Raw genomic sequence first — 16,003 nt, forward strand, 5'->3', positions numbered from 1 at the left:
TATTTTCGGTCATCTTCGGAACTGGTCGTTGTTGGTGCAAGCTGCATTCCAAACAATGGTACACAGACTACTCAACATACTTTTATTTTGATGTACCGAAGTACATATGATATTTCCATGCAGATATTCTGCGTTATCACATGATGAAAGAGTGATGGAACGGAGAAAAATTCTCTCCGGCGCCGGGATTTGAACCCGGGTTTTCAGCTCTACATGTTGATGCTTTATCCACTAAGCCACGCCGGATACAATCCCGACGCCGTTTAGAATCGTCTCAGATTAAGCTCCATCTCTTGGGTTCCCTCTGGTGGCCGCCCTCTGCACTACGTCATAGATGTCTATGAACGCAGGACCGAAGTCCATACATGTGTTGAGGTGCACTCAGATGAGTGACTGATTGGCTCAACATACCAATGAACCAACAGGATTACAACGAAGAACTAAACACAATCAAATACACAGCACAAGAAAACGGATACAACCCCAACATAATAGACAACATAATACGTAAGACAAAACATAATCACAAAAAACAGAAGAATACAACACAAACACAAGAACACAAAAAATACATCACACTAACATACGAAAACAAAAACACACATAAAATTACAACCTCATTCAAGAAATTAAATTACAACATCGCATACAGAACAAATAACACTCTACAAAAACATCTCAACACACAAACAACACAAACAAATACAACCACACAGGCGTATACAAACTAAAATGTAACACTTGCAACAACTTCTACATAGGACAGACAGGCAGATCATTTCAAACACGTTACAAAGAACACATCACATCCATAACAAAATTACAAAACACCTCCACATATGCAGAACACATCACAAATGCCAACCACACCTATAGAGACATCAACACAGACATGGAAATACTACACATCCAACCAAAAAGCCAGAAACTCAACACACTAGAACAATATGAAATATACAGACACACGAAACACGCCCCAACGATATTCTCAACACACAACTCAACTTCAAAACACATACACTCTTTGACTCTACACTACGAACGCACCCACACAGGAAACAAGAGGCGCCAAGACCAACAACGACCAGTTCCGAAGATGACCGAAAATAGGTCGAAACATGTTAACAAGGTACGTTAAAATTTAACACAAGAAAGTCTTATCATACATATTCCGAAATTATAAATAATCACTAGCCAATTTTGAGTTTATATTTTTAGTTTCTTAACATTAAAACTCTTGTTCCTGAATATATTTTAGTGTTCAGATGATATATGTTGTTTATCATAACAATAATAATAAAGCCATTACCATTCGTCTTTGCATACTCGTCTGCTATCTTTATGGTTTCTCTCAAGTAGTGTGTTCGAGCCACATCTCCCAAAGCAGCATAGCAGCGTTCAGCCACTTGCAGTCTGTTCGTGCTGATAGCAATATCTGCAAGGTTACTCCACATTGCCTCCGCCTCAGGTTTGTCTCCTAAGGACTCCAGAAACATTACGGCTCGACCAAAATCGTTATCATGAATTGCAGTTCCAAATTCAACAAGACCTTCATCCAACTCATAGCCAAGCTGATGATGACCTTCTTGAACAATTACCTGAAATTAAGGAATACTTTTACCTAGAAAAGTAGTAGTAGTGGTAGTGGTGGTGGTGGTGGGGGTGGCAGGTGGCGGCATTTCCGAATTCCAATGGAGATATGTATTTTCACAATAATTTTTTTTTTGAACTGCCCCAATTGAGGGTAGCCCTTACAGACTCAGTATATCCTCAAAAAAAATTATTATACATATGTAAACATAGATATTAAATTTTAAAGAAGGGAAACAAAGAAAAGGGCGTGAAAAATTACAATTGCTATTAATGTGGCACCATGTGATTAATTAGGATTTGGCAGGATTTTTTTTAACACAATTATCACAATGTCTTCCCTCAGGGATATTGGCAGAGCAAACTGCCGTCGAAATTCTTCGAAAAAAGCTGGTATAGTCCCTCGAGCACCTATGAGCAAGCCGAATACCTCAACGTGAATTAAGGCATATTTCAGCTTGAAATAGTTGACTGTAGTCTTAGCATGCAGGCTTTCATGGCCGGTGTCTAGTTGAAACAGAGCTTCCGGGCTAAGATGCCGTGGTCTACTGGTGCTGACGTTACCAGACGTTTCGTCTACTTCTACAGCAGACATCTTCAGTGGTTAGGTATCCTCGGTCGAAGTCTTCTGCTCGGGATACCTGTAGCAACTGCAGAAGACTTCGACCGAGGATACCTAACCACTGAAGATGTCTGCTGTAGAAGTAGACGAAACGTCTGGTAACGTCAGCACCAGTAGACCACGGCATCTTAGCCCGGAAGCTCTGTTTCAAGTTGACTGTAGGCTCATAGATCGACTTCTTCTCATGGTGGACCTCAGCTGACTGATACTACAATTATGCAGATATATGCATTCATGGGCTGTTTGTCGGAGTCTTATGGTCATGACAATTTACCGAAATACGTTTCAACATTTCAAACTTCTGTTAAATAATTTAGACTTTTTGTTCTTTTTTTTCTCTCTGTTCAAGGTGAGAGCTACTTGGCTAGAGTCATAAACTTATTGAACAAGATATTTTCAATATTAACCCAATGATTTATCTGAGTTCAGTAGCTGAGGACCAGATTGGCACTTTTTGAACATCTTGAGAATCTAATGAACAAAACATAAATGTTTATTTTGAGTTTATTATTTATTTATTGTAAATGATTCCTATGTTTTCGTATCATTTATCTTAATGTTTTCTTTTTCCTTTCAAATTGTCACACAATTGGTTTTCATGATTATTCTTTATGAATTGATTAGTAGGCCGATCTATTCGAACCCTTATTTAGGGCGGCTTTTTTTTTTTTGTTGTAAAAATTATTATTTTCATTCATACAGTTACTCATTTTATTTAATTAATTTATTTCTTTATTTATTTTGATGGATTAAATTTTAAAGGTTAACTTAAGGAAATACCGGTAGTTAAATTTATGAACATGGTAATTCAATTCACTGAAATGCTTCAAGTTTAGTTATAATAATAATAATAATAATAATAATAATAATAATAATAATAATAATAATAATAATAATAATAATAAAGATCATAGATCATAATATCGAATTTAAATTTGATACTGATTTAAATCACAGTTTTCACTAGATGTATAGATAGTTGTCACATTCTACTTCATTATATCCTCTCACATAATGCATCAGGTTACAACTGACATAATAGTGCCTAATGACATACCTCTGTTTTTCCATCTGCTCTCACAACGTCCACTATCTCTCCTTTGATGTTAAACAGAGTGACTTGTTCAGGAACATCGATGTTGTACCACACACAAAGGTTGTTTCTTGATTGGGCCACAACCACATCACTCCCAGGAACCCACTGTTGCGAGAAAAAAATTTAGAAGAAACTCAGAGTTCAATGCCTGAAAAATAATCTACCGTACTTTACAGCAAAAACACATATTGTAGGCACAGAATATTAAGTTAAAAGAATTCGCTTCATTGAACAATTTTAATCACAAAGGATTATACATTCTCATTGATTGTTATTTTGTAATTTAGTCGATATAGTTATTTAAAATTGAGACTTATTAAAGTAATGATTCATTATGTATGCATGTTTGAGTGTAAGAGAGTGAGTGACTGTATGTGTGTGTGTCAGTAACACTGAGGCACCAAGTACGTATCCTTGGAAGACATATTATTTCTTACATCCAAATAAATGGTGAGATTGCAGTATACAAAACAATCAGTGCGTTAAAATGTTTTATGCTCAACCATGCCGAAATGTAGTAATTGTACACCTGGTAGCAGCCCTTTAATGGATCTTATTAAAGTTCAGGTGTTCCACCAATCAGAAAACACCATTGTAGCAATATGAAAGTGCAAGTATTGATTATTCTCGGATATGCAATCGAAAGAAAACTAGTGAAACGTCACGGAGGCTGGAAATCCAATACTGTCGCAGAAGGTTATGTTCTGTTACTATAATAATTAGCGTTAATTATAAATAATATTCAAATAAATTCAATTTGTCATCTCGTTTTTCAATGTCTAAATCAATTTCAGGGTTATATCAAGATTAATGTTTATTTTACTTTCTAGATTATATCAAGGTCAATGACATTTGTTTCTCGGAAAAAATCAATACTTTCGCGTCTGCGCACATCTCACAATTTACGAGATATTGCACAAGGTCAGTTCTGCTCCCCAGTCAGATAAGAATAACATGAATACTTATGAATAATTTCAAGTTAGAAATATGGTCGAGCATAAAAAGTCGTAAGAAACTTACCTATAATGGTAGTAATTAAGACGCGAGTATGTTTATGAAACGAGCGCGAGTTTCATAATTTTCATACGAGTGTCTTAATTACTACCATTATAGTCTCGTTGCATAATGTACTATTTATTTATAAAGATGTACTTTTTGTAATATCTAAATGCTTACTGTGCACCAGAGAAAAGGACATGGAGATGGAGCACCTGGCTAATTGTGAAACTCTTAGGACATTTGTGGACCTTCCATCAAAATATTGGGAAGCAAGAAGGATGATGACTTCATTGTTAAATCCACAGCATTAGATACACACACACACACTTTTTGTAATATCCGTGAAATCTGATAATAAATAGAGGGAAGGCTGTAGAATGTAGTGAGTTGTGCATATATATATATATATATATATATATATCTTGATGCATGATTTTAATAATAGAGTTGTATTAAACATTATGTTCAGCCATTTTGCTGGGGGTTTGTCGACACCAGCATTTGAAGTCAACCCAGCTAGAAGGGGAGGTGTTATAATTAAATTGTTGCTTTCTCCCTTGCCTCTTGTGCCCCACTATAAATCCCTAAGCTAATAAAATGACACTAGTGCCATCATATCTAGCGGTACTCTGAAAACAAGCGAAATGTACTTGAAAGAGCAAATGTAAGTTAACAGTGCAGTATTTTTGTTGTCAGTTTCTCTCACATAACAGGCCTACTGCCTCTCCGATGAAGCAACGAACTCTGCTAAGCTGTGACCAAAGCAGTCATGCAGTAATCAGTCAATCTTCTTAATGTATCCAGCTGTTTGCCGACAACATAAAGTCCACTATAGTCCACTGTAGTCTATTCAGTTGTTGTTTTTCACAGAAATGAGGGGTATTTTGATCGGTGTTCATTATAGATGCCTGTTGCTAGTAGCCAGAGTTGGGGTGTAGTCAATATATACTGCAGGGCTGTGTCTTCTGCAACTGGTACTGATGATTTTAATTTACTTCTTTTGTGGTTTATGGATGGACAGTATAGAAGAATGTGTTCCAGATCTTCATCATGATTATTACACCACAGACAAGTAGGATTATCAGAAATGTGAAATCGGTGTAGGTACAATTGAGTGACAATGTGACCTGTTCTGGCTCTTGTTAAAAATGTTTGAACACGTCTGGGCAAGTTTTTGTACATATCCAGGTCATTTGGTTTCTTTTGTACAAACTGTAAAATTCTTCCTTTATCAGAAGAGAGCCAATTGTTGATCCATAGGCTTGTAAAATGAGACTTTACTGAAGCAAAAGCACTGGATAGAGATATCACTTGAAGAGGTCTTGGTTGCAAATATGTTGCCTGTTTTGCAATATTATCGACTTTCTCGTTTCCAGGTATACCACAATGACTAGGTATCCATTTCAATAATGTTATTTCCCTTTGGAGTTCTTTTAGTTTACTTAGTTGTTTCTGAATTGGAATAATTCTATGTGCATATAGGTTTGGTACATATTTAATTATATTGAATATGGCCCCCTTGGAGTTGGTAAGTATGCAAATAGATTTTTCAGGAATTTGAGTAACACACTGAAGAGCAGCATCAATAGCTAGCAATTCAGTGTCAAGACTGGAGGAGGATGAACATGGTATGAAATAAGTAGTATGCAGTAAGAATGTCGAAAAAAAATACTACTTCAAAATTGTGCAAATCAAGATTTTCAGGTATAACTCCCTGTAAAGTTGATTTGAATAATTTCGAGGGAAAAATTGTTCCGGAGCCGGGTATCGAACCCGGGACCTTTGGTTTAACGTACCAACGCTCTACCACTGAGCTACTCGGGAACTCTAACCGACACCGATCCAATTTTTCACTGTTCGTTAACAGAAAACCACAATTTAAGTCACACGGAGTTAGTGTGCACTCGAAGTTGGTTGCTTGACGGTTGTCAGCCCACTTTGAGGTCTGTGGATACAGAGGGAAAAATTGGATCGGTGTCGGTTAGAGTTCCCGAGTAGCTCAGTGGTAGAGCGTTGGTACGTTAAACCAAAGGTCCCGGGTTCGATACCCGGCTCCGGAACAATTTTTCCCTCGAAATTATTCAAATCAACTTTACAGGGAGTTATACCTGAAAATCTTGATTTGCATAATACACGTCACTGTTCGTTAACAGAAAACCACAATTTAAGTCACACGGAGTTAGTGTGCACTCGAAGTTGGTTGCTTGACGGTTGTCAGCCCACTTTGAGGTCTGTGGATACAGAGGGAAAAATTGGATCGGTGTCGGTTAGAGTTCCCGAGTAGCTCAGTGGTAGAGCGTTGGTACGTTAAACCAAAGGTCCCGGGTTCGATACCCGGCTCCAGAACAATTTTTCCCTCGAAATTATTTACTTCAAAATTGTCATTGTTTAGTAATGAGTTTAAGTACAAAATTGTTATAAATTGTCAGAAATTGTCAGGTTTATGGGATTATTTTCTAATTAATAGTTATTGTTGTTGAATTTATACATACGTTATAAAATGCTTTTCATGAGACAAGTTGAATTTCTTATATCCTTTGTGGCTACATGGAACAAATGTTTTGCTACAAATTAATTAAATGGCTGTGGAATACATTTTTTCGCGTGGAAATATAAATTCAGCGTTAATGCAACACATACCTGAACGAAAGTGCAAAAGTTGAGGATGGAGTTCTTCTGATCTCTCGCGATGTCAAGGAGTGTGAGGCGCATCTTTTTGTCACGAAATAGTAATTTGTGTCCTGTTTCATTGAGTTCCAGCCAATCTATTTTGGAATCGTGTGTTACCTGAGATATAGTGGCTCCATATACCAGATCCACTGGAAAGACGGACACATGAAAATGAATAATGTAACACATAATTAATTGCAAGCTAATTAATAATGACATGAACAAGCATCTGTATGTGGTCTATGATTTATGTGACACACAGATACCTTAAAACAAGAACAAAATTTATGGTTAGTGGTTTGTATTAGGCATTTAATAAGCAATGTAACACATGTTTTCCTCACTCAAGATTTGTTTTATAGCAGTTTTAAATGCACCATAATGTTCTCCAATCCTCTAGCTACCAAAATCCTATTTTCTCCTTTCAAATTATAGCTGTACTAGTGGCTTGTGCAGCAAATGCTGCAAACTAAGTTCATTAGATGTTCAAATAAACATTTTTCAGATTTATTTTCAATGAAGAATACCAGACATTCTGAAAGTTATTTGCTTCCATAATAATGAAAGATACTCTCTCTCGAGCCAATACTGAAGAGAACCACGCATATAAATATCTACACCACACCACCATTAAATATATGAAAAAGATCCAACTCCATTTGATTAATAACTATAAAAATATTTGATTTTTAATAATATTATTATCTTACGTAAGTTTTAAAGCTTTCAGTAACATATACTATATATACTATATAGCTGCCACTCAGTAAAATATAGAAATCAAAATGTAATTTAAGTTATTCTCTATTGATTGATTTAATTTCTTCCTGTAACCACTACAGGTTGCCATCGACAAAGAGTACCATGATACAATAGAGTAAATGCCTTGAGGCTTAGTGATAAATTGTTGTTAGAGTGAAAAATAAACTTATATAACCCCAAAACGTTTCACTTCCATATCATCAATATAGCATTAATATGTATAATTAATGAAAAATAGTTACATCACGGCATTAACTACAATAATATTTCATTTTTAATAGTAATAATGTCATCAAACCACCTCAAGTTTTGTAGTTTTTAATATCCAATACACAGCTGTACCCAGAAAATTACACACCACAGAATTGAACCTGTAAATTATTTTTAGTAAGTTAAGTTTTTAATAACCAATTTAATTTGAGCTCTAAATATGTCAGCATTCTTGCAGATCATGGCCTTCGTGTAATATTGTTCACTGTAGTGTGTGTTTTGTTTTATTCTGAAATGCAACACGGCCGACTTGTTGCTCGCTTCGCTTCTCCTGAATGCAATTAGCTAGTTCTCAAAACTGACGACAGATGGATATTGGAAAATAGGAAAATTATGTAGGAAAATTGACATTTCACTGAAAACTACTATTTTTCCGAAAAACTTTGGGTTCCAAGCTTCAAAATGAGGGGCCATTTATTAAAATCCGTTCAGCCATTTTCCCGTAATTTCCATTACCAGTTCAAATTATATATATAGATGCTTGAAAGCTAACTGTATTGCTGCCACCTAATGAAAAACAATGACAGCATCTACATAAGTTAACATGAGAAGGTTGGAGGATGATCCACAAGATATATTATAAATGTTTTTCAAGAGAATTTGACTGGGGTGAGGTGGGGGGGAAATATGTTGCATTACTTACTGAACGCCCCTTCCAGATTCCATGATAAAGAAATACTGGACATTCATATGTAGTTGATTCATTTTTTCACTGAGATAACCTAAAGATCATATACAGTAGAACCCCGATTATCAGTCACCCTATTAACCGATTGGCAGATTATCCGACTGTCTTTCTCTCGCTTCTCTTTTTTTTTTTTTTCTACAGAAAAATAAGTAGATACTATTGTACGTTACATTAGTATACGTATTTTTTTGTAGAAAGTGTTATTATAAGCACTTACATTTACACAGTTGTGGTCTACTGTTGGAGTTGCCGTACTGTACAACTTCTATATAAAATGTATTCCATGAGTGTCGACAGAAAACGTGTTGTGCTAAGTATCGAACAAAATGCAAATAATTAAGTGGTTTAGGGAAAGAGAAATTGTGGGTCATTTCCCATCACAATACGAGACTGATGTTCCAACTGTGCACGATTTAATAAAAATCAAGGATAAAGTGTATACAGTATGTAAATCTACAACATGAGACCTTTACTAATCGTATCTTTCCTCTTACAGCCATTAAAAGGAGTTTTCTTACCCCTTAAAAACACGTCGTTGACAACCGAACTTAAATTAATGAAGTTCTGATTCACTACCAAGCGTATTAATCACAAGACCACGTAGAAAATGACGAAAGTTTAGTGTTATTCACTTAATTTACGAAAATATTTTATGGTACGGATTATCCGATTTTTTCGATTAACCGTTCAGTCAATCCCCTTCATTACGACGGATAATAGAGGTTCTACTGTATGTGATTTATATATTACAATTCTATAAGTGCTTAGATAAGCAATCATTTCATGTCCTTCTGTCAGTATAAATAATGCCACTGCAAGTTTTTGTGAAACTTCTGGAACAAGCGATAATTGCCCCAAGGTTCATTGCAGATACTGATATGTATGGTACGTAATTCTCGAGAAAAGTCATAATCTCGATCTGCTACATCATATCCTCAACATGACATATCAGAGTGGAAGCAAGTCTCCAGTGCCTAAAAACAAATAACTTTGCTGAGGAAAAGAAATCCCAATATATAATCTTTGGTCATCATGCTTGGGAGGGAGACGGGGGGGATTATATAACCCAGTCATTCATTCTGGCTGGTGTCCAAAAGGAAAAGCTGTGGAAATGTCTTGTACACATTAAATTTATGAACATTAAAGTATGGATAATTTTGAGGGAAAAATTGTTCCAGAGCCGGGTATCGAACCCAGGACCTTTGGTTAAACGTACCAACGGTCTACCAACTGAGCTACCCGGGAACTCTACCCGACACCGATCCAACTTTTCCCTCTATATCCACAGACCTCAAAGTGGGCTGACAACTGCCAAGCAACCAACATTGAGTGCACACTAACTCTGTGTGACTTAAATTGTGGTTTTCTGTTAACGAACAGTGACGTGTATTATGCAAATTAAGCTTTCAGGTATAACTCCCTGTAAAGTTGATTTGAATAATTTTGAGGGAAAAATTGTTCTGGGGCCGGGTATCGAACGTGGGACCTTTGGTTAAACATACCAATACTCTACCAACCGGTCCCTCAAAATTATTCAAATCAACTTTATAGGGAGTTATACCTGAAAGCTTGATTTGCATTAAAGTATGGTACTGCAAAAAGTCAACCAGAAAAAGTGAACTGTACATTAGATGCATTATCTATTGGAAAATGAGTTTGTGTGTACTTTTTAACACTAGAAATCTTTTCTGTTATACTAGTTTCCAGGGAGAAGTTTTATGGGCAAGATAAAAGTGCAGGTCAGAGAGACAACGAGTACAACATAACACATGAAAAATTCACTGGAATTTCTGTGAAAAATATAGTCCGCAGTGATGAATTGGCAACATGTTCTTGGAGACTTACTAACTTGATTTACCAGTATCAATTCATGTGTCTTTAAATTATTACTTAAACTTCCATAGTACTTGTACACCGATGTCAATATTAAGATGCTGAACAAACTTTGAATCTTGCGCTGCAATATGGCAACAGGGCCTTCACTGAAAATGTCAAAACAGTCCTTTCAGAGGTTTCAGCATGTTGGCAAACCACTAACCTGTATGCTTGAAAATGTTCCTTACCTATGCAAATTGTTTTCAGATCAAGCAAATACGCCAATTTCTTGTTATCTTCTGCATTATTTTGACGTCTTTCATTTAAACGTACACTGATCTGATGAGGATTCATAAATTCTGTCCTGAAATGTGTAAATAAGAAGAGAAACAACCATTCAGTAATGAAACAAGCATAATGAATTTCTTTGAAAATGACATAAAAGTATATGGTAACAAGTGCGTTATATTTCTAAGTTGTATGAATTACATGATACAATTTTAAAAGTGAGATTTAGAGATAATAATTTCCTACAAAATAAAAAAAAGCTGGAACAACTCTAGTTTCACTGGTGAAAGTTCATTTCCTGGCAAGAAAGAGATGGAATTTGTTCACTGAAGCAAAGTCTAGATAAATATGGGAAAGAAATCTCAGAAACAAACGTAATATATCAGAGACTGGTAATTTGCCTGAATGAGTGCTTAAGTTACTCTTACATTTCACCAGAAAAAGAAACTAGACAGTTCATATAATCCGAAAATAAAATATTATTTAGGATATCCAAGAATACAAGTGGTGGAAAGCTGGTACAGCCCACAAGCATTATCTGTGATGGTTTAATGATAAGTATTACCCTATACAAAATATATGCCCTCATTTATGCTTACATCACATACACAACTTGTAGTTCAATTTTTTAAATAAATGTATTAGCTATTGGAAATATTTTAGGACATATCTCACACATAAGACACAAATTCAAGTATACTTTATGACACACATTTGTAAATAGGTCTTATATTTCCTTCCTGTTACTATGGAAACTGCAGTCCTTTGTACATAATGAGGCAAATTAATATTACAAAATTTAGAAAAATGGTTTAGACCGAGCAAGGTGGTTCAGTGATAAAACACTAAACTCGCATTTGGAATATCCTGGGTTTAAATTCCGGGGTCAGTCAATGTGATTGATTTTTAAGTAGTTTCCTCAGTCGTTAAAAAGATAATAGTAAACTGCCCCCCATTGAGGGTAGCCCTTACGGACTCAGTATATCCTCAAAAAATTATTATACATATGTAAACATAGATATTAAATTTTAAAGAAGGGAAACGAAGAAAAGGGTGTGAAAAATTACAATTGCTATTAATGTGGCACCATGTGATTAATTAGGATTTGGCAGGATTTTTTAACACAATTATCACAATGTCATCCCTCAGAGATGTTGGCAGAGCAAACTGCCGTCGAAATTCTTCGAAAAAAGCTGGTATAGTCCCTCGAGCACCTATGAGCAAGCCGAATACCTCAACGTGAATTAAGGCATATTTCAGCTTGAAATAGTTGACTGTAGGCTCATAGATCGACTTCTTCTCAAGGTGGACCTCGGCTGACTGATGACATTCTACTTCAAAACGTATCGTGGGGTCCACAATGATGCCCTGTTTCGTGTCAGCATTGTACGCTAAAATATCTACTCGTCTCGTTGACCCATTTTCAGCTAGACAGAAGATTTCTTCTTCTACTATCCAGCCCTTATTTCTTAATGCAGCAGCAATTTTGGATCTTACAAGATGATGTCTAGAGTTCCTCAAGAGCAAGCCCTGTTCACAGAATCCCAATACATGTGCTAAAGTTTCAATCTCCGGGCAGCCATGTCTGCACCGGGTACCGTCGAGAGATCTGCTGGGAACGGAACGAACAGCTGCTAAATTTGCTGTCATTTTCAGGCTAGATATCCATTCACTAGTCGAAAGTCCAGTTATTTCAAAAGACATTTCCACTACAACAGATACTAATAAGCGAAATTTGAATCCACAGTTGTACATGGTGGCTGGTATATGACAGCAAAATGGAAACACAATGTGCATTATAACCTTGCAGATAAAGGACTATAAATAAAACCTACATCAAAAAGGAAAAATGTTTTTTACCACAACATGCAGGTTCTGTTATGCCTAGCTAATCCCAAGAATTGGACTTCTTTTGAGCACTATCACCTTGCAAATGAATTATATACCTACAATAATAATGCACGTGTGTAGAACTTATACCCACGAAAACAGTGAGAGGGAAAGACGTAATAGTTAATAGAAATAATGTTGTAATCAGCACTGCCTTACCTCACAGAACCCAAAATATCGTTCTCTCCATATTCGACGAGGCTGAGTTCACCTGCATTGAATATGAGACACACTGTAGGATTGTCGAAGTAGAACTTTTCGTTCCTCCCTGAATTGGTCCACAACACTTCACTCAGCAGGTTGCGCTGCAGATCGCCCAACAGTATGGTCTCCGAAGTGCGGGCTACCAGGTAGTTGTCACGTCCCATGATCCGCACATCATCAATTTCATAACCATAATGTGACTTGAGGATAACACCTCGAGAGCCAGGAGCTAATGGTTTAACAAGCACCTGGCTTGGCCCAACGTACGTCATTTCAAACTTATTCTTCCACATTGTTCGTCTGTAAAAAAAATAAAGACGACATAAATTAAACAAATGCAAAATGTATATATAAATAAACTAATAAAAATTATCTTATGAGCTCATAAAACACAGTTAAAGAAATTGGAGATCAGAGTTCATGTGGCGAAACGCTGGTGAACACAAAAATTTCAATCGAAAATATTGATATTGTATTACATACTATTTGACAGTAAACTAGAGCCATTTAAAATATCACAATTTAATTTCATATATGCATGTATTTAACACACATAAATAAGACATTTTTATCCAACAGTACTGTAATATGATCATATAACTTTTGGATGTAATAATATGTTTTTATTTTCTTTCTAGCCATCAAGAGACAAAGTTTTATCAGGTCATGCAAATGCTATCATTGTAAGGTATTGTATTACTGGGAATAAGTTTATGTAATTTTTATATTTTTAAATAAATATATTTTAGATTATATTTTTCGTAATATTTTTTATTATTTTAATTTTATTTGCTGTACAGAAAGTTTCATTGCGAAAAACTTTGTATGGCTATGAACAGAATGTTGTTGTTTTCTAATGCCAGGTGTTTGACAATAAAGTCTTTTGACCTCTTGCACTCCAATATTTTTCAAAGATATTATCATGGTCAGCCACTGAAGCACAGATTTTGAGGTGTTCCGAATCCATTTCTTGGTTTGAGTTGCACAATGGGCAGTTAGGGGACTGATATATTCCAATTCTATGCAGGTGTTTGGCCAAACAATCATGGCCTGTTGCCAATCTAAATGCAGCTACAGACGATTTTCGTAGTAAATCGGGAATTAACTGTGGATTATGATGCAGAGAGTTCCATTTTTTCCCTTGAGCTTGTGTTATCAAATTTTGTTTGTTGAAGTCTAAGTATGTAGATTTAATAAATCTCTTCACAGAGTAATACGTAGATTTAGTAACAGGTCTGTAAGTAGCAGTGCTGCCCTTCTTTGCTAAAGCATCCGCATTCTCGTTTCCCAGGATTCCACAATGGGATGGTATCCATTGGAATACAATTTTTTTATTGAGTGTTATTAACTGAGAGAGCATTTTAGTTATTTCTGCTGTTTGAGATGAAGGTGTGTGTTTAGAGACTATTGATAAAATAGCTGCTTTGGAGTCTTACAATATAACTGCATTCTTAAGTTTATTGATGTGGCATAGAAGATTCCTGAGACTTTCACTTATTGCAATGATTTCTCCATCAAAACTTGTTGTTCCATACCCAAGAGATCTATAAAGTGAGAAGAGACAGCACGTAACACCTGCACCGGCACCTTGTTCTCTGGAGATCAAGGATCCGTCAGTTTATAAATGAAGCCAGTTTTGTGGAGGGTACCTAATATTAATTGTCTCTAAAGACAATTGTTTCATTATTTCAGTGTTTACTTCTGATTTCAGTATTTTTCCTGTTAAATTTAGATTATATTCTATATTTAATAGCGTTAAAGGGTTTGGTTTAATTTGTAAGTTCTCTTTTAAATATAGAAGATTCATTCATAGTGTTCTGCCCAAGGGCAGGTCTTTCACTGCAAACCCAGCATTCTCCAGTCTTTCCTATTTATGTAGAAGATGAGGTATAGAAATAAATGAAGTCAGAAAATGCTTTGTTGCCATTTATTACGATCTATTATCCATAAAACATTTTTTTCAGAAATAATGTTAATTTGACTCACTTGAGAACTGACTCGAACATCTCAACAGCCCCACACAGGGCCCCACATGCAACTCTGGAACCATCTCTCTTCCAGCTCAGCGCTGTAATAGTATAAAGATACGGAATCTCTTTTGGCTGATTCTCCTCCCATGAAGACTTTCGAGGACTCCAGCTGAACACCCGTAACCTAAAAATACAAGCGAGGAATTAACTGAAGTGTTGAATCTTTCGTACACTACTTTTAACACTTGAATATAAATAATTGATTAAATGGCGATCTTACTCGTGTTAATTCAAAATATACAGAAAACCAACCACCACCACACACATACACAACACATCTAATCACCCCACACAACACAAACATGCTGCATTCAGGACAATGGTACACAGATTACTCAACATACCCATGAGCCAACAACATTACAATGAAGAAGTGAACACAATCAAATACATAGCACAAGAAAATGGTTACAACCCAAACATAATAGACAACATCATAAGGAAGACAAAACAAAAACTCAACAAACACAAAAACACACAAAACACAACACATACACAAGAAATACACCACACTAACATACGAAAACAAAAACACACACAAGATCGCATCCTCATTCAGAAAACAGAAATACAACATAACATACAGAACAGAAAACACACTACAAAGACATCTCAACACACAAACAACACAAACAAATAAATACGACCACACAGGCGTATACAAACTCACATGCAATAGTTGCGACAGTTTCTACATTGGACAGACAGGCAGATCATTCCAAACTCGATACAAAGAACACATTAAAGCAATAACCAGAGGACACAATACATCTACATATACCGAACACATAACTAATGCTAACCACACATGCAATAACATAAATACAGACATGGAAATCCTACACATACAACCCAAAAACGAAAAACTCAACACACTAGAACAATATGAAATATACAGACACACTAAAACACACCCTAATCAAATTCTCAACACACAGATCAATTTCAGAACACACACACTATTTGACACAACTCTTCATCACACGAACACACCCACACAACAGGCAGCGAAGTTGAGATAGCGTTGAGATCTAGTAGGCTCTGAGGATGGTGTCAAGTAGCACCGAAATACCTGTAAG

At 35.9% G+C, this 16,003-nt stretch overlaps 1 protein-coding gene across 1 annotated transcript in view; it reads right to left on the reverse strand.

Annotated features, from left to right (window-relative positions):
- The window catches only part of Oseg2 (intraflagellar transport protein Oseg2), a 54,387-nt gene that overhangs the window by 26,941 nt on the left and 11,443 nt on the right, over positions 1–16,003 (reverse strand). The window contains exons 7-12 of the mRNA XM_069832061.1: positions 14,881–15,048; positions 12,850–13,194; positions 10,761–10,876; positions 6,948–7,126; positions 3,270–3,413; positions 1,310–1,598 (exon numbers count right to left, since the gene is read on the reverse strand). Of these exons, the coding sequence (XP_069688162.1) occupies positions 1,310–1,598; positions 3,270–3,413; positions 6,948–7,126; positions 10,761–10,876; positions 12,850–13,194; positions 14,881–15,048 (1,241 nt within the window). The remainder of the gene's footprint in view (positions 1–1,309; positions 1,599–3,269; positions 3,414–6,947; positions 7,127–10,760; positions 10,877–12,849; positions 13,195–14,880; positions 15,049–16,003) is intronic.

Source organism: Periplaneta americana, chromosome 7 (assembly GCF_040183065.1).
Source record: "Periplaneta americana isolate PAMFEO1 chromosome 7, P.americana_PAMFEO1_priV1, whole genome shotgun sequence".
Classification (NCBI taxonomy): domain Eukaryota; kingdom Metazoa; phylum Arthropoda; class Insecta; order Blattodea; family Blattidae; genus Periplaneta; species Periplaneta americana.